The following is a 20,085-nucleotide window of genomic DNA, read 5'->3' as shown; positions in this document are numbered from 1 at the left end:
CAATTTGATTCTCAATGTACAGGAAGCCAGACTTAGCCCAGCTGTAGGATTTTCCTACCTGCATATATTGGTTTCATGCTAGCCTGTATTTCTGGTGTCAGGACACGGGATATACCACGCTGCCTTTTATTGATGTACTCGGTCTGATCCAGGAGAAAGTTACACAACTGGGAAGTGGAGGAAGGAAAAATCAGCATGGTATGCTACAAAAAGTTCTCATTTCAAATAAAGTGGCTCCTTAGCAAAACTTGCCCATTACTCAAGACAGTTACATTACTTGAGCATTTGCAGATTCCCTATAGTACAGGCCAAACTGCAAATCGTGAGGCATCCTCACCATATTTACCCAACACAAAACAGACAAGTTCTGAAGGGTATCCACCGCACGGACCCCCTTGCCAATCTTACCAAAGCCTGGACAGCTTCCATTTGATGCCTCTGAATGACGTTTACTGGCTCTGTGTTTCTGCCTTTTTCCTGGAGCTTGTTCTTGAGATCTCTGAAGAAGTATTTCAATTTATCTAAGATGGCTTTGCTGAACTGTTCGATGGACTCGCCCAATCTACAACTGGAAGGGGAGAAATGCATTCAAGGATTAATCCAGGTACCTAAGGGCATGAGTAACATGCTGCAATGCCAAAAGGGGCATTGGGGGCTTGCTCACCATGCATTTATACTGCTACTGAAGGAGATACAATGGTGGGTCAGACTGATGACCAAATGAAGTTATGTTCAGAGAAATGAGTTCTATGAAACATCTGCATTTTTTTCCACAGGGTCTAAAGTCCCACTACAAATGTGAGGTGTCCTTTTCGGGAACCCCTGCTGCATCGCATCAGTCTGCTTCTGTCCTGGGCTTTCCTAGTTCTGTAACAGCTTCCATCAGAGGATCTCAAAGCACTTTACACTTGTTAATAAAGCTGTGTATTATTACCGATAAAAGATGGACCACTGATCTGATCCAGTATGGCCATTTATATTATGGATCTACTGTTAAAAAGTTTGGATCACATAGGCTACAAGTCATTGATTTCTTAATTTATAGGAAGAGATTTTAAATAAGTACTATTACTCCATATTAATAATATTCTCCAAACGATTAGTACATTTTATGTTCACTTAATAAGAGTTTCAGAATTTAACACCTTCATCCTTGTTAAGACTTGCATTACAATACAAGTTATAGCTAGTATGTAGATACAGTGTACAAAGTCTGTATTTTTAAAATAGTAACTGAATAGGTTTCTGCAAGAAGTGATGGGAGAATATGGCCCCAATTCTGCAACTGCACTTAAGAAAACTGGGCTCTGCACCAGCACTCTGGCATTTGGTTGCAAGACTGGGGACTGTGGGATATAATTTAATACAAAACTACAAAAAAGTACATAACTAATCCTTTCCCATTCAGGAAGCAATGCAAATTAGACACTAAATCAGCCATGGGGTGATCTCCCCCTTTTGGGAGACAGGCAGTGAATTGGAAGGCTCAGCCCCTCAGGGGACGAAATCATGAAGTTTTGCCATTCCCTGTATCAAATGCTGAGATATCATTTCACCCATGGAATAAAGTGGCCTGAGGACATTAGAGAACAGAGGCCATGCATTTTGCACCAGCTCATCTCACAGTTTTTGGCAGACAGCTCAAAATTGTGTTTGTTTTTATACCAGGGAGGTTTGCAAGCGTCTTGTGTTAGTAAGAATGCCCTAATGTGCAGTGAAGAGGAGGGTACCTGAAGACTTCATTCCAGGTCACGGAGACTGCACTGGATATTGGCTCTGTGAGTTGCTCATTGAAATCAACAAACCCACATGCTACCGAGCTGTAGACACCTTGACGAGCACACAGAGCTCGGTATGTAGCATAGGGGTATCCAATAACCTGTGAAGTGGAAAGCAAGGAGAGAGAGGGTCTGTCCCAGTATTTCAATGTACACAGGAGACAGCAGGTCAACGCTACGACACGAATATGTTCTTTGGTTGCTCACCGGTGAGAAATGCACCTTTGGGATAACCATATCATAACTGTGCAAGGCACTGACCGTGTAGGATTTAGCTTCTGAGTGCGGTACAGTAATACAAATAAAAAGAGCAACTCAAAAGGTATATACTATGACAATTCCTTGCCCACTTACGGGCTACTAGATGCTGTTCCCCAAAGAAATAAGCAGGCTAAGTGCCAATACAGAATAGTTTGCAGGGAGATGGTGTGAGATACACTAGAACAGTGAGCAGACTAACAGGTAGGAGTGCAGCACCCATACCATTTTATATTATTTGTATTCAGGTAGTGGTTAAGGGCTCTAATCACAGCTCCATTGTGGCAGGCACGGTACAAAAGCACTTAATACAAAATTCAGCAATCTAGATTACAAGTGAAACTGGCAGATGGATGAAACTAACAAATGTCTGTGTAGATTTACTAGCGCTCGTGCAACGTTTTTAAAATGCAAGATGCTATTTAACTGGGGGAGGTGAAGAAAACAGTGGCAGTAAATGAAACACATCTTAGCACAATTAGTCATTAACTGAGCTATAGCAACTAACAATCTTTATTACCCACAAAACCTTACATGATAAAGTCTACTATACCATCTACATAGAGAAATATACATTTTTGCTAACAGCCCTTGGAATTTTTTTCATTTCAGTGGAATGAGTGCGCCAGCGCGGCCCTTTCCTTCCACAGGTATTTTCTAAGAACGGCCATACTGGGTCAGAACAAAGGTCCATCTAGCCCAGTATCCACAGGGGTCAATGCCAGGTGCCCCAGAGGGAATGAACAGAACAGGTAACAATCAAGTGATCCATCCCCTATCGCCAATTCCCAACTTCTGGCCAACAGACTAGGGACACCATTCCTGCCCATCCTGGCTAAAGCCAATGATGAACCTATCCTTCATGAATTTATCTAGTCCTTTTTTGAACCCTGTTATAGTCTTGGCCTTCACAACATCCTCTGGCAAAGAGTTCCACAGGTTGACTGCATTGTGTGAAGAAATACTTCCTATGTTTGTTTTAAACCTGCTGCTTATTAAAAACTGCTCTACGACCTTTTTTATTTTAAGTGCCGGCAACCTGGTTCCATTTTGGTTTAGGTGGAGCCCATCCACTCCGATGCGTAGATTTTTTCCTTAAACTACCACCACCAACACCCCACCCCAGTTACATAGCATTTTTAGAGTGATGCCAAAAAACACTAGATAGTCCTCATCACAGCCCTCCAACATAGATCTGCATTAGCGTAATTTTATATGTGGCTTTGTACAGAACACAGTACATGGAGAGCACAGGGGTACTATAATGTAAGTGCAGTGAAAGGCAGCACCACGCTTGGGAGGCAGGCAGGTTGGCAGTGACAGCATAGGAGAGGGTTTGGCAAACAGAAGCACGTATCTTACAGGTAAACCCCAACTTCTGACTTTGTCTTCGCACAGCTCCTCTGCCCTTCTGGCTCCTTTCTTTAGATTGGCGAGAATGAGGACAGAAAAATAGTACTGGATATCATGGAGGCTGTCTTCCACTGCCTCCTGAAGGAGCATGGGTAGTCTCGACAGGCACTCCTGCACGATTTCTTGGACCTGGGCCCAGTGAGAATTGTCCTGAAAGGCAAACAGAGAAGATCCTAACAGGGCAACGTAAAAAGCTCTCAGTGCAACAGGTACATGAGGCCATCTACATCCCTGCTGAGCTCTGCCAGGTGCTTCAAAAGCATCCAGAGACCTGCACACAATGCAAGCAATCAACGTGGGCCTCCTGCTACATTGCTTCAGGTCACTGGATGTTGGCTAAGTCGCACTTAGAAGAATTAAAGAACATGACTTAGAGTTAACTTTGTACAGAACCCACAGCTCTGCTGGCCTACTAGATCTACATCCAGAGACACAAGTTGGATGCAGTAATCTCTTTTACTGGACCAACTTTTGTTGGTGAGCAAGACAAGCTTCTTAACTACACAGTGCTCTTTCTTCGGGTATCCGTGTAAGCTCAAAACCTTGTCTCTCTCACTAACAGAAGCTGGTCCAATAAAAGATATTACCGCACCCACCTTGTCTCTAATATCCTGGGACCGATCCAGCTACAACACTGCATACAAACCTACATCCAGTAAGTCTCCACATCTCTCCAGTGGAAGATCCAGGGACCATGAAAACATGCACACATCAGATATGTGGGCACCCTGCATTACATTCAAAGGCAGCACAACACAGGGCAGCAGCAGCAAGATGCCATAAGCCAAAGAGGTACGGCTACTTAGCCACCCACATCTTAACAAAGAGGCACAGCCTACAGAAACCATAGGTCTCAGCCAGAAGTGATTCATATTGAGCCAAGCATTCAGGCCACACCTCATATGCTAGGACCTGCAGTCTTCTGGCCATAACTCCATAGTAAGAACAATAAAGTGGCCACAGGCTGCACTTGAGAATTTTTGGAGCTGGATATGGCTCAGAGAATGCACTCTGGCATCCCCTGGTTTAGTGACACGATTAAATACCTTTGCTTTCCTCACACTGCTACAAAGTGGCCCTATGGGACCCATCTAACAAGTACGCTTCACAGGCCAGTACTGGACCGAGAACAATGGCATACAGCAGTACCTCAGAGTTACCAAGTGACCAGTCAACACCTCATTCGGAATCGGAAGTACACAACCGGGCAGCAGCAGAGAACCCCCGGCCCTCCCTCCAAAAAAACAAGTACAGTACTGTGTTAAATTACTAAAAAAAAAATAAAGGGAAAGTAGCATTTTTCTTCTGCATGGTAAAGTTTCGAAGCGATATTAAGTCAATGTTCGGTTGTATACTGTTTTGTTCAGAGTTACCAACATTTCAGCGTTACAAACAACCTCAATTCCCAAGGTGTTCATAATTCTGAGGGTCTACTGTAGTTACAATTTTTTCTCACATATGAGAAAAAATTGTAACTACAGGGTGCCCACCACACGATCCATTGTCTACAGCCAAGCTCTAAGATATAACCGCATTTGCTCCAATCCCTCAGATAGAGACAAGCACCTACAAGATCTCTATCAAGCATTCTTAAAACTACAATACCCACCTGCTGAAGTGAAAAAACAGATTGACAGAGCCAGACGAGTACCCAGAAGTCACCTCCTACAAGACAGGCCCAACAAAGAAAATAACAGAACACCACTAGCTGTCACCTTCAGCCCCCAACTAAAACCTCTCCAGCGCATCATCAGAGATCTACAACCTATCCTGAAAGATGATCCTTTACTCTCACAGATCTTGGGAGACAGACCTGTCCTCGCTTACAGACAACCCCCCAACCTAAAGCAAATACTCACCAGCAACCACACATCACTGAACAAAACCACTAACCCAGGAACCTATCCTTGTAACAAACCCCGATGCCAACTCTGTCCACATATCTATTCAAGTGACATCATCATAGGACCTAATCACATCAGCCATACCATCAGGGACTCGTTCACCTGCACATCTACCAATGTGATCTATGCCATCATGTGCCAGCAATGCCCCTCTGCCATGTACATTGGCCAAACCGGACAGTCTCTACGCAAAAGAATTAATGGACACAAATCTGACATCAGGAATCAAAATACTCAAAAACCAGTGGGAGAACACTTTAACCTGTCTGGTCATTCAGTGACAGACCTGCGGGTGGCTATATTACAACAGAAAAACTTCAAAAACAGACTCCAAAGAGAGACTGCAGAGCTAGAATTGATATGCAAACTAGACACAATCAACTCCGGTTTGAATAAGGACTGGGAATGGCTGAGCCATTACAAACGTTGACTATCTCCCCTTGTAAGTACTCTCACACTTCTTATCACACTGTCTGTACTCGGCTAGCTTGATTATCACTTCAAAAGTTTTTTTTTTTTTTTTTTTTCTCTTAATTAATTGGCCTCTCAGAGTTAGTAAGACAACTCCCACCTGTTTATGCTCTCTGTATGTGTGTATATATATCTCCTCATTATATGTTCCATTCTATATGCATCCGAAGAAGTGGGCTGTAGTCCACGAAAGCTTATGCTCTAATAAATTTGTTAGTCTCTAAGGTGCCACAAGTACTCCTGTTCTCCTTTGTTCAGTCTCCCGGGCAGAAGGTGTTAATTCTCCCCACCCCCGTTCCTGGCTCAGGTTACAGCTCAGGTAGCTTCCTTCAAGGGAAGTCCCCCCTCCTCACTGCAATCCCCCTGCAACATTCCCAGGTCAAATCTGCCCTGCTCCCTCACATCTCTCCCCCCTTCGAGACTGAACTGAGCGGGGTCACTCTGACCAGTGACCTGGGGAAGTTCAGGGCTCCCTCTCCGGGACAATGCGTCCGCTATCAGGTTGTCACGTCCCTTCACATGGACCACGTCCATGTCATAATCCTGCAGGAACAGGCTCCATCTCAGGAGCTTGGCGTTGGCTCCTTTCATCTGGTGCAGCCAGGTCAGGGGAGAGTGGTCGGTGTGCACGGTGAAGTGACGCCCAAAGAGATATGGCTCTAGTTTCTTGAGGGCCCACACCATGGCCAGGCATTCCTTCTCGATGGCCGCGTAGTTCTGCTCCCGGGGTAGCAACTTCTTGCTCAGGTACACGATGGGGTGTCTCTCCCCCTTTTCATCCTCCTGCATTAACACCGCCCCCAGTCCTGTGTCTGAGGCGTCGGTGAACACCATAAAGGGCTTGTCAAAGTCTGGGTTTGCCAGAACTGGGCCACTGACCAGAGCCTCCTTCAGCGCCCGGAGAGCCTCCTGGCACTCCTCGGTCCAGACCACTTTGTCTGGCTTCCCCTTCTTGCACAGCTCAGTGATGGGGGCGGCTATGGCGCTAAAGTGGGGCACGAACCTCCGATAGTACCCTGCCATCCCAATAAAGGCTTGGACCTGCTTTTTGGTTTGAGGAGCGGGCCAGTCTCTGATCACCTCCACTTTGGCTGGTTCCGGCTTTAGGCAGCCGCTTCCCACCCGGTGGCCTAGGTAGGATACCTCAGCCATCCCCACCTTGCACTTCTCCGGTTTTACGGTCAGCCCAGCCTTCTGGAGTCGGTCCAGCACTTGTCTAACCTGGGATATGTGGTCTTCCCAGGTCTGGCTAAAGACACAGATGTCATCGATATACGCCACGGCAAAACTCTCCATCCCCCTCAGTAGCTGATCCACCAGGCGCTGGAAGGTGGCCGGCGCTCCCTTGAGGCCGAAGGGCAGGGTCAGGAACTCATAGAGCCCCAGAGGGGTGACAAAGGCCGATTTCAGCCTGGCATCTGCATCCAGCAGCACTTGCCAATAGCCCTTTGTAAGATCCATGGTGGTAAGGTACCGAGCACCTCCCAGCTTGTCTAGGAGCTCGTCCGGCCTGGGCATGGGGTAGGCATCGGCTACAGCGATGGCATTGAGCTTCCGATAGTCCACACAGAACCGGATCGACCTGTCCTTTTTGGGGACCAGCACCACCGGCGAGGCCCAAGGGCTGGAAGACGGCTGGATCACCCCCAAAGCCAGCATGTCATTGACCTCTCTTTCCAGGTCCTGAGCAGTTTTCCCTGTGGCTCGGAAGCGGGAGCATTTTATAGGCGGGTGCGATCCTGTCTGCACCCGGTGGACAGTCAGATTAGTGCGTCCAGGCTGGTTGGAAAACAGCTGTTGGTACAGATGCAGCACCCCTCCGATCTCAGCTCGCTGGGCAGGGGTTAGCCGATCAGAGAGGGGAATTGCTTCCAGGGGGAAGCCAACTCTTGTCCCAGGGAATAGATCTACTAAAGGGTCATCTCCCTGCCCCTCCCAATGTCCACACACGGCCAACACCATATTCCCCCTGTCATAATATGGCTTCATCATATTCACATGGTACACCCGGTGGTGGTGTGCCCGGTTCGACAGCTCCACCACATAGTTTACCTCGTTTAGTTGCTTGACAACCTTGAAGGGCCCTTCCCAAGCGGCCTGGAGTTTGTTTTTCCTCACGGGGATGAGGACCATCACCTGATCCCCAGTGGCGAAGGCGCGGGCCCGTGCTGTGCGGTCATACCAGACCTTCTGCTTCCTCTGGGCCCTGGCCAGATTCTCCCTGGCCAGGCCCATGAGCTCGGCAAGTCGTTCCCGGAAGGTCAGGACATACTCCACCACCGACTCTCCGTCAGGAGTGGCCTTCCCCTCCCATTCGTCTCTCATCAGGTCCAGGGGGCCCCTTACCCGCCTTCCATATAGCAGTTCGAAAGGCGAAAACCCAGTAGACTCCTGGGGTACCTCCCTGTACGCAAACAGCAGGTGAGGTAAGTACTTGTCCCAGTCCTGCGGGTGCTGATTCATAAATGTTTTCAGCATCATTTTTAGCGTCCCATTGAACCTCTCCACCAGCCCGTTGGATTGGGGGTGATATGCTGAGGCCCAGTTGTGCCGGACCCCACATCTCTCCCACAAGCACCGGAGTAGGGCCGACATGAAGTTGGACCCTTGGTCCGTCAAGACTTCCTTGGGGAACCCCACTCGGCTGAAAATGGTCAGCAGCGCATCCGCCACAGTGTCTGCTTCAATGGACGATAAGGGCACTGCCTCGGGGTAGCGGGTGGCGAAATCTACCACCACCAGGATGTATTTCTTCCCCGACCGGGTCGTCTTGCTGAGAGGTCCCACTATGTCCATGGCCACCTTCTGGAAAGGCTCCTCTATGATGGGCAAAGGTCTCAATGCTGCCTTCCCCTTGTCCCGGGCCTTCCCCACCCTCTGGCAGGGGTCACAGGATCGGCAGTACTGCCTGACGTTGGTGAAGACCCCGGGCCAGTAAAAGTTCTGTAGCAGCCTCTGCCTGGTGCGCCGGATCCCCTGGTGCCCTGCGAGAGGGATGTCATGGGCCAGGTACAGTAGCTCGTGGCGAAACTTCTGGGGAACCACCAGCTGCCTCCTGATCCCCCACGACTCCACTTCCCCTGGGGGAGCCCACTCTCGGTACAGGAACCCCTTCTCCCACAGGAACCTCTCCTTGCATCCTCTCCTCATGGTCTGTACCACACTGAGGTCAGCCAGGCCCCTTAGCTTCCGCAGGGAGGGGTCCTTCTGCAACTCGGCCTGGAACTCGGCGGCTGGGGAAGGGATGGGGACCTGCTCCCTCTCGTCGGCTGGGTCGGAAGCCCCAGCCGCCCCGCGGCCTGTCCTTGGGTGTTCCCTCCCCACCCGGGAAGGGTTCGGTGCCTCCGGTGGGACATCCTTCCCAAGGTCAGGGCGTAGTGCCCCTCGCCGGCTCTGGCTACGGGTCACGACTAAGGCGGTCTGGGGGCTGCTTGGCCAGTCCTCTAGGTCCCCCCCCATCAACACCTCAGTGGGCAAATGGTGGTGCACACCCACGTCCTTGGGGCCCTCCTTGGCCCCCCATTTCAGGTGTACCCTCGCTACGGGAACCTTGAATGGGGTCCCGCCCACCCCGGTCAGGGTCAGGAAGGTGTTGGGCACCACCCGATCTGGGGCCACCACCTCAGGCCGGGCCAGTGTCACCTCTGCGCCCGTGTCCCAGTATCCATAAACTTTCTTCCCATCCACCTCCAGGGGAACAAGGCACTCGCTCCGCAGGGACAGCCCCGCGCCAACCCTGTAAACGGAGAACTTTGAATCCGGAGCATCTGGCCCCCCAGAGAAGCTGGCCTGGGGCCCTTCTCTCTCTTGAGCAGTTGATAAGCTGCCAGCCCCTCTTGCGTGAGAAGCCTGCCCCTCGTCCGTCTGGGCCTCTACCAAGTTAACCCGGTGCGGGTTCGGTCTGCTCAGTCTGTCCTTGAGCTTGGGGCACTGGGCCCCGAACGTGGCCTCTTCGGCCGCAGTAATAGCAGCTCATGTCCCGTGGGTCCCCTCGAGCCGGTCGGTTGTCCCTGATGCTGGGCATTCCCCGTGGGAGGGGATTCCCCATATTCCCCCTTTGGGAGGTCCCAGGGTGACTCTCTCTCTGCATCGCGGCGGGCCTGTTCCTTTGGGGCTCCTCCCTGCCACCCCCTGACCGGCTCTTTACAAACTCATCAGCCAGCTGCCCTGCGTGTCGCGGGTTCTCTGGCTTTCTGTCCACCAACCACAGCCTCAGGTCGGATGGGCACCGCTCATACAGTTGCTCCAGTACCAGCAGTTTAATCAGGTCCTCCTTCATCTGGGCCCCACCAGCCCACTTGCTGGCGTATCTTTCCATGCGGACGGCTAGTTGCAGATATGAGATCTCAGGGGTTTTATCCTGACTCCGGAACCTTTCCCGGTACATCTCAGGAGTCAGCCCAAACTCACGTAGCAGGGCCTTTTTGAATAGTTCATAGTCCCCTTTCTCTGCCTCTCCCAGTTGGCGGTACAATGCCACGGCTTTGGGGTCCAGTAAGGGGGTAAGGACCCGGAGTCTGTCCGCGGGATCAACCCGGTGCAGCTCGCAGGCCGTCTCAAAGGCCTCCAGGAAGTCATCCATGTCCTCCCCCTCCTTGCGTGGGGCCAGGATGCACTTATCAAAGCTCCGTGCAGTCCTGGCCCCCCCTCACTCACCGCAGCCGGGGGTTCGCTGCCCCTCAGTCTCGCCAGTTCCAGTTCATGCTGTCTCTGTCTCTCATTCTCCTCCCGTTCATGCTGATGCTGTCTCTCTTCACGCTGATGCGGTCTCTCTTTCTCCTCCCGTTCATGCTGATGCTGTCTCTCTTCACGCTGATGCGGTCTCTCTTTCTCCTCCCGTTCATGCTGACGCTGTCTCTCTTCATGCTGACGCTGTTGTTCACGATCCTCCAGCTCTCTCAGTTTTAGCTCTTTCTCCCATTCCAGCCAATTCCGCTCCCCGGATGCTGAACGTTGCCGGGAGGATCCTCTGCTGGCCGGCGAGCTTCGCCAGGAGGGTCCCCTGCTGGCCGGGGGGGTCACGGCGCCTTCGGTATTTGCTGGGCTCCTCCCCACCCTTCCCCTAGGCATAGGAAGGAGGGGTCTCGGGAAGCCCTCAGCAGCCGGCTGACCACTCCCAGCTGGGACAGACACTGGTGCCTGCGCTGCATTTGCCAGGCTGCTTCCCTGAGACACAGGGATCAGTTCATTCGCGCGATCCTCCGCCTCCAGCCGGGCAATGAGCTGTTCTTTGGTGAGCCTCCCAATGCACAGCCCCCTCTGCTTGCACAGCTCCACCAGGTCGCTCTTAAGCCGCTTGGCATACATCTTCCTGCTGGCCACTCACCGGCCTGTGTGCTCACAGCTCCCCACAGTTCCCAGGGGGCCCCCTAGTGTGCCAGCCCTTCTCGAGGTCACCACCTCTCTGCCAGGGTCGAGCTGCAGACTCCTCCGCCCCTGGGACCACTCGCTGCGATCCCCCCGGGGGACCCTGTTACTGCAAAAGTCCTTCTCGCTGGTCACACACTCCCAGGGGTAATAACCGTCTCTCTCTCACTCTTCAGCACGCCTGGTCCCCGTCAATCCCCCTTCGTTTTACTGCTCCCCAGTCACTTACTGCAGGAAGCGCCGTCCACGGCGTGCATAAATCCCACCTCTGCCACCAGTTATTGCGGAGTGTGGGGGAGTCAGGGCCCTGCACCCCTCTTCCCGAGATTCACTGCGACTCTCAACCAGCCAGTAAAGCAGAAGGTTTATTTAAGGACAGGAACACAGTCTCAAGCAGAGCGTGTAGGTACGACCAGACCCCCTCAATTAGGCCCCTCTGGGAGGTTCAGGGAGCTTAGACCCCAGCTTGGGGTTCCCTGCGTTGCACCACCCAGCCCAAACCGAAACTAAACTCAAAACTCCTCCCGCTGCTCCTCTCCTTTGTTCAGTCTCCCGGGCAGAAGGTGTTAATTCTCCCCACCCCCGTTCCTGACTCAGGTTACAGCTCAGGTAGCTTCCTTCAAGGGAAGTCCCCTCTCCTCACTGCAATCCCCCTGCAACATTCCCAGGTCAAATCTGCCCTGCTCCCTGCTCCGTCACACTAATGACTGCCCATTGTCTGCCATCATTGCTGTCACAGAGGAGTTCCATTCGGATTAGGTACTAGAAGTCAGTCAACGTGAAATGCATTAAACAAGTTAAAATTAATCTTTGTATTTTAAAGAGAGAAACCCAGGACTTGTGCTGCAAAGAGAGAGAAGTAGAAGTAAGAAGACAGTCTCTTCGGTTCCCTAAATATGTATATTATTAAGCAGGAGTCTACTAGGCCACACATTTTGCTGGCTGCCATTCCAGCATTTCTTCTCCATCTTGAGTAGGACACAGGACAATAGCACTAACAGCCAGCAACGTGTATCATGCAATAAACCTAGAGTCCATACAAGTCACTGCAATACGTCTATTCCAGCCGTTCTCAAACTGTGGGTTGGGATGCCAAACTGGGTCGCGACCCCATTTTAATGGAGTCACCAGGGATGGTGTTAGACTTCTTGGGCCCAGGGCTGAAGCTGGAGCCCCAGGGCTTCAGCCCCGGTTGGCAAGGCTCAGGTAACGGCCCCCCGCCTGGGGCTGAAGCCCTTAGGTTTCGGCTTTGGTCCCCCTGCCCGGGGCGATGGGGCTCAGGCTTTGGTTTTGGCCCCAGGCAGTGAGGCTCAGGCTCCAGCTAGTCTAAGGCCATCCCTGGTGACTCCATTAAAATGGGGTCCCGACCCAGTTTGGGGTCCCGACCCACAGTTTGAGAACCGCTGGAATAGACATATTGCCTGGGATTGTGGGGCTCAGGCTTCGGTGTCCCCTCCTGGGGTTGTGTAGTAATTTTTGTTGTCAGAAGGGGGTCACGGTGTAATGAAGTTTGATAACCCCTGGTCTATTCCATATTATGCATTTGCAAATATCTATCAGTTTTGAGGGAACTTTTAATAGTTGCTCAACCCAAATAAAAGTAAGTTAAAAATGTTAGTGTATGCTTACCTCTGCTCTCTGATTGGTCAGATAATTGACCACTTGACTTATGACACGAGCCACATTTCTGATCACCTTCTCTGTTGCCACTATGCTATGCTGCAAGGCAGTGTGAATGGCAAACTTCTTCAGAGCCGGTATTTCTGGACAAAGAGACAAGAGAACATGACCACTCCCCCGCATAGACCCTCTTTCTCAGAAATTATTTATGTTACATTAGCACTCAGAGGCCTCAATCATAATCAGGACCCCATTGTGCCAGGCTCTGTACAAACACCTAGTTATCAGACAAAATATGAAAAGGAAGACTTGGGGAAGAGGACTAGGAAAACAGTGATGGGAAACATTTTGTTGCAAAAACTATCATAACTTGATGTAGAGATATTTTTAAATAAGAAGATATAAAACAGAAGTGATAGCTGCAATGTCTATTGGCCATGTACCAGGGAGAACACACTGAAACTGACCTCAAAGTTACAGGAGGCAGATCATTGTATTAGTGAGCAATCAAGACAACAGACCACTAACTCAGCAGCATGATATTTGAGCTCAAGTTAGCAGGTGTTAATACCGGTATCCTCCTCATTGTGGAAGACTTGCGGCTGACCATCTCGGAGCAGTTTTCCATGCAATTTTAGATATTCTGTAGAGCTGACTGTGAAAACCTGAAGTTTCCCATGCTGGGATTCAACTTCACCAGGGTCACTTGTGTCTGAAGTAGTTAACTCTTCATCCTCAGTCTCCTCTTCTTCCTCATCTTCCTCATCTTCAGCAAATGCTGCTTTCCTTCTCATTTCCTGCAACGAAGAACAGCCTCCATTGCACCCCTACTCAAAGTAGACCGGTTGTTCAGCTGCAGAGGCTTTAGCTAACATCTAGTTTAGACACTAGAATGAGCACTTCTTGTCTGTCTAAGAGATATGTGCTAGTTCAACCACAAGCTGCATTTGGTGCGGTTCTCTGGCCTGTGTTATTCAGAAAGTCATAATGGCAATTTATGGATGAACGTACGACTCGTCTCCTGAAATTAGCCAAACAAAAACACCGAGTTGCCCTCTACTAGATAATGTGCTTCTCATTAAAAAGGTGCCCTAATCATTCATTAGTAGTACATATAGAAACATCAGCAATTCAGATTAAAGGAGTGGTAGCACCAAAAACGTATGGATTCCCTTTAACTTTTCTGTGAAGGTTGACATTTCATATTTCAGTTCTGGTTCACTGCATCCACTGACAACATAAGAGCAGTGAAATCCAGATGGTGGCCCGGAAGTGCTGTCCCCCCTTCTGCAGAGACGGAGGTGGTGTTCCCAAGGATTCCTACCTGAAGGCCGTTGTTGAAATCCACCCAAATCCGCTGTTTGGAAAACCTATTTCGGGACTGAACGCAGATCAGACTAATGTCACGAAGCTTCATATCTTTCTCTCTTTGCAAATTACTCATCTAGGTAAAGGAGAAAGGGGAGAAATGAAATTATACCCAGAACAGGAGATATCATTTAAAAAAAAACAAAGTTCCAACTGCAACCAAAAGCTGACGCTGCATGTGACCTTCACATTGTTGTTTTAGTGGAATGTCAATGCTGTTCAGGGTCAGGAATGACAAGGTTGCCAAAGGAAGTAACTTAAAGGAACAGGGGGTTACTTACTGATAAATGAAGGCTCTTCAAGATGTGTGGTCCCTATCTGTATTCTACTGTGGGTTACACATGTGCACTATGTGCCTGAAACTGGAGAATTTGAAAGTAGCGTCCACTGGTCCATGCATGCCCCCTGGATCACCTTGTCTCTCCACCCAAGGGGATAAAGGACAATGTGGACCGCCCGCCTCTCCAGTTCCTTCTCCACCGTGAATCGGAGGAGATCCAAAGCAGAGAGGAAGGTGAGCAGATAGTTGAATAGGAACTACACATCTCAAAGACCCTCTAGTTACAGGTAAGTAACCTTCTCTTAGCGTGATGTTCCCTACTGTATTCCACTGTGAGTAATTAACAAGCGGTACTTAAGTAGGAGGAGGGTGCGAAGATGTTGATGATAGGGCTGAGCAAAGGACTGCTGTTCCAAAGGAGTCCTGGACTAGGGCAGTGTGTCTCGTAAAAGTGTGAACAGAGTCCCCCGTGGCTGAATTATAGAGACCAAGGAGGATTACATCCTAAAGAGATGCCATGGTTGCGGCTTGTGCTCTCGTGGAATGAGCTCTTCCCCCATGTGGGAGAGAGGCTCAATATTTGGTAACAGTAGAACGCAGCCCGAGATCGATTTGGAGATCCTGTGAGTCGAGATCACTTGTCCACTGAGTCTTTCTGTTATAGCGACAAACAGTCTTGGGGACTTCCTGATTGGTCTTGTTCTGTGTAGGTAAAAGGCTAAGGCCTGCCAGACACTGAAGGTGTGGAGTTTCTGTCCCTCTGAGGAAGTGTGCAGTTAGGGAAGAGCACAGGTAAGTGGATTGAATGGTCCAAGTGAAATTCCAAGACAACCTTGGGAGTGAATTTGGGGTGTAAACATAAAACCTTTTCTTTATGGAATGCAGTGTAAGGAGGATCCGCCATCATCACTCCAAGTTTGCCAACCCTTCTGGCTGAGGTGACAATGGTCTCAAGTTGCGGTGGGGGAGGTCTAGGTTGGATATTAGGAAAAACTACTTCACTAGGAGGGTGGTGAAGCACTGGAATGGGTTCCCTAGGGAGGTGGTGGAATCTCCATCCTTAGAGGTTTTTAAGGTCAGGCTTGACAAAGCCCTGGCTGGGATGATTTAGTTGGGGATCGGTCCTGCTTTGAGCAGGGGGTGGGACTAGATACCTCCTGAGGTCCCTTCCAACCCTGATAGTCTATGATTCTATGAATGCGACTTTCATGGAGAGAAGAGACATGGAGCAGGAAGCTAGAGGGTCAAAGCGTGACCTTGTAAATGCTGAGAGAACAAGGTTCAAGTCCCACTCAAGGGTAGGCTTGTGAATAGTCAGAAAGGTTCCAAATAGGCCTTTCCAAAATCTGGTGGTCAATGGGTGAGCAAAGACCAAGTAACCCTGAAAAGGAGGACAGTATGCACTAATCACTGCCAGGTGGACTCCCAAGAAGCTGATGGATAGGCCTGACATCTTTAGAGAAAAGGTATAGTCTAAAATGAGAGATATCTGAGGTGCCCAAGAAGAAAAATCTCTCCATTTAGCCAGGAGAAATCATCTAGTGGAATCCTTCCTACCATTAGAAAGTACGTCTCGTATGGCTGCAGAACATGCATGTTTCAAGAACGACATCCACCCAAAAACCAAGCCCCGAGATGAAGAAAATATAGGTTGGGGTGCTTGATCTTGCCATCCTGCTGAATCAGGAGTCTGGGGAATGTTGGGAGGATGACTGGCATTCAGAATGACATGTGCAGAAAATTCGGAAACCATAACCGACTGGACCAGCAGAGAGTGATCAGGATAACCTGTGCCCTGTCCTACTGGATTTTGGAGGGTGAGAATGGTTTCCAGCGTTTACACTGACCCCCAGGGAAGAATAATTGAATCACAGGACGGGAAGGGATCTCGAGAGGTCGTCTAGTCCAGTCCCCTGCACTCATGACAGGACTAAGTATTGTCTAGACCATCCCTGACAGGGGTTTGTCCAACCTGCTCTTAAACATCTCCAAGGATGGAGATTCCACAACCTCCCTAGGCAATTTATTCCAGTGCTTCACCACCCTGACAGTTAGGAAGTTTTTCCTAATGTTCAACCTAAACCTCCCTTGCTTCAATTTAAGCTTCTTGTCCTAACCTCAGAAGTTAACAAGAACAATTTGTCCCCTCTCAGTCTTCTCTTTTCCAGCCTAAACGAACCCAATTTTTTCAATCTTTCCTCATAGGTCATGTCTTCTAGACCTTTAATCATTTTTGTTGCTCTTCTCTGGACTCTCTCCAATTTGTCCACATCTTTCCTGAGATGTGGCACCCAGAACTGGACACAATACTCTAGTTGAGGCCTAATCAGCACAGAGTAGAGGGGAATGGAAGAATTACTTCTCGTGTCTTGCTTACAACACTCCTGCTGATACATCCCAGGATGATGACTGCTTTTTTTGCTATAGTGTTACACTGTTGACTCATATTTAGCTTGTGATTCACTGTGACCCCCCAGATCACTTTCTTCAGTACTCCTTCCTAGGCAGTCATTTCCCATTTTGTATGCATGCTACTGATTGTTCCTTCCTAAGTGGAGTACTTCGCATTTGTCCTTATTGAATTTCATCCTATTTACTTCAGACCATTTCTCCAGTTTGTCCAGATTGTTTTGAATTTTAATCTTATCCTCCAAAGCACTTGCAACCCCTCCCAGCTTGGTATCGTCCGCAAACTTTAGAAGTGTACTCTCTGTGCCATTAGCTAAATCATCAAGGAAAATTTTTGAACAGAACTGGACCCAGAACTCATCCTTATGGGACCTACTTGATATGCCCTTCCAGCTTGATTGTGAACCACTGATAACTACTCTCTGGGAACAGTTTTCCAACCAGTTATGCACTCATCTTATAGTAGCTCCATCTAGATTGTATTTCCCTAGTTTGTTTATGAGAAGGTCGTACAAGACAGTATCAAAAGCCTCACTAAAGTCAAGATACACCACATCTACCGCTTTCCCCCATCCACAAGGCTTGTTACCCTGTCAAAGAAAGCTATTAGTTGAAGAGGAAGTGTAGCATCATTAGAGTTGATGCATGGGCTTTCTGGCATGACTTACCGATAAGGAGCCAGTTGTCAAGGTAAAGACTTTGGGGGTGGTCACTATGCCAAAAGGGAGCACTCTGTAATGAAAATGGTCAGGGCCCATCATGAATCTGAGGAAGCACCTTCTTTTGGGGTATAAAAAAAGTCAGTCAAGTAAGAGCTGCTTCCTTGGTATCTAGGGGGGACATGTTCTATCACTCCTTCCTCTAATAGGTAGTCCATCTCTTGCTTGAAAATAGTCTTGTGAGAGTAGTCCCTAAAGAGGGAGGAGATAGGAATGCAAACTCAATCACCTAGCCAGCGCAGATGACGTTCAGCACCCATTGGTCTGTTACTACATTCTAGGGGTTGAGAGAGTGCCAGACAACCTACAAAAGGCATGTGAAGGTCGGACAATGTTTGGCCTAGTGGTTCACAGCTCTCATGGTCCCTTCAAAAATTGTGCCTCACTGGGGGGTTGAGATTGGGAGGCCAAGCCTGTTGCAAAAGGTGCAGGGAAGTGAGTCCTTTGAACATTCTGCTTCATAGGGCATCTGATGAAAAAATTGTTGAGCCACACGTCTAGGTCTAGAGGATTGTCGATGGAACTTTCTCTTGGGAGCAGGTGTATATGTCCCCAGAGAGTGGAGGATAGCCCTACAGTCCTTCAAACTATTGACAGGTTTCAGAGTAGCAGCCGTGTTAGTCTGTATCCGCAAAAAGAACAGGAGTACTTGTGGCACCTTAGAGACTAAAATTTATTAGAGCATAAGCTTTCGTGGACTACAGCCCACTTCTTCGGATGCATATGCTCTAATAAATTTGTTAGTCTCTAAGGTGCCACAAGTACTCCTGTTCTTCAAACTATTGAGGAATTCATCCATCTTCTGACTGAGTAATTGTGACTCATCAAAGGGGAGTTCCTCCACAGGATTCTGGATCTCTCAAGGAACCTTGACACATGGAGCCATAACTCTGCACATGACAATGGTAGTAGCCATGGCTCTAGAGGATATGTCAGTGGCATCGACTCTGTATTGGAGGGCAGTCTTGGCTATTAGTTTGACTTTGTCTATCAATGCCTGGAAACAAATTCTGTCCTGTAGTGGAAGACTGTCGGTGAACTCCGCGAACTTATAGTAGTTCAGGAAGTCGCACTTGACCATTAATGGCTGGTAGTTGGCTATCCTGAACTGGAGATTAGATGACAAGAAGACCTTTCTCCCCAATAAATCTAGGCACGTACTCTCTTTGTCTGCAGGAGCAGACTGTGGGTGTAGCTCTCTAGCCCTTTCAGAAGCTTCCTAAACCAGAGTTGGGAGGAGGGTGAGAAAACAAAATTTCAGCCCCTTTGGCTGGCGCACATTTTTCCACCCAGTTGGGGATGGAAGCACAGGTGGCAGGAATGTGCTGAACAGCCTTCATTGGCTCCATTATAACTTAGTTTATCGGGAGCACTACTTTGTTGGATCCAGATGGGTGGAGGATGTCAAGGAGTTTGTGCTGGGATTCCTGAAACTCTTCATGAGGAATCTGTAGTTCTCCAGCAACCCTACAATGAAGATCCTGGAACTGCCTGAATTCATTGGGGGGAGGGAGGGAGACATAGGGGTTACCGCTTCGTCTAGAGACAAAGATAGCAGTCTTGCTGGTTCTGACAGAACTGCTGGATCCAGTGCGTATTGCTCTTCCTCCTCTGAAGGATCTGGAGGGAACAGAGTGTCTCCATCACGAGGAGGCAAGGAGTGACTCTCTAGCAGACTTGAGAGACTCTGCAGAGCGGTACTGGTCCCAGGGCCCCCAATATGGCCAGTAGGAAGGGTCAAAAGGGGGACATGGAAGCCCCAATGGCATGAAGTGCCAGTGGCTCCAAGCTAAATGCGGAAGTTGGTCCCAAGCAGGTGTAAGTCTTTTGAGTGGTGAAGGATACGTAGGGTAAGGAAACGAAGGCTCCTCGGGTGGTTTGGAGTTTCCCGATGAGGAAAAAGCTGATTCCTGTTCCAGAGGTGTACCACCTTCCCACTGAAGGGAAGTTGTATCTTGAAGAAGGAACAGGCAATAAACTTCTCTGAGCTGTTGATTTCCAGGTGGTGTTATAACAACATCTCTGGAAAGGAACAGACCCAATGGAGGAGATGCCAGATCCAGGAGTGCGAAGATGTCCTGTGGAGTGGCCTGGGACTCAGTTCTCCCCAGTTTAAGAGTGGTTGTCTTTGTCTGGACCATCAGAGCTGGAGAGGGTGCTGTTAAAGACAGTTCACCTCCTACTTGAGGCACAGTCTTCGACAGAGCCAACAGATCTGGAGGTCTGGGAGGTGCTGAGAACAATACGGACTGATCGCTTTCCAGTACTTATGGAGCTTGATGTTTATGGACTTTCTTGTTAAGCCTCTGGGACTTAGGATGTACTACAGTAGAACCTCAGAGTTATAAACTGACCCTTCAACCACACATTCCATTTGCAACCATAAGTACACAATCAGGCAGCAGCAGAGACAAAAGAAAAAAAAAAGTGCAAATACAGCACAGTACTATGTTAAATGTAAACTACCAAAAAGAAGATTTGACAAGGTAAGGAAACTG

General features: G+C 49.1%; 1 protein-coding gene across 6 annotated transcripts in view; it reads right to left on the bottom strand.

Moving 5' to 3' along the window:
- The window catches only part of LOC128831750 (uncharacterized), an 82,355-nt gene that overhangs the window by 22,352 nt on the left and 39,918 nt on the right, over positions 1–20,085 (bottom strand). For all 6 annotated transcript variants that reach the window (XM_054018481.1, XM_054018480.1, XM_054018477.1 and 3 more), the window contains exons 15-21: positions 14,136–14,255; positions 13,383–13,608; positions 12,821–12,954; positions 3,399–3,599; positions 1,731–1,879; positions 409–568; positions 59–167 (exon numbers count right to left, since the gene is read on the bottom strand). In XM_054018481.1, coding sequence (XP_053874456.1) covers positions 59–167; positions 409–568; positions 1,731–1,879; positions 3,399–3,599; positions 12,821–12,954; positions 13,383–13,608; positions 14,136–14,255 — 1,099 coding nt within the window. The remainder of the gene's footprint in view (positions 1–58; positions 168–408; positions 569–1,730; positions 1,880–3,398; positions 3,600–12,820; positions 12,955–13,382; positions 13,609–14,135; positions 14,256–20,085) is intronic.

This window comes from Malaclemys terrapin, chromosome 2, assembly GCF_027887155.1.
Source record: "Malaclemys terrapin pileata isolate rMalTer1 chromosome 2, rMalTer1.hap1, whole genome shotgun sequence".
NCBI lineage: Eukaryota > Metazoa > Chordata > Testudines > Emydidae > Malaclemys > Malaclemys terrapin.
Note: the sequence above shows the minus strand (reverse complement) of the source record. Positions and strands in the feature narration are given on the sequence as shown.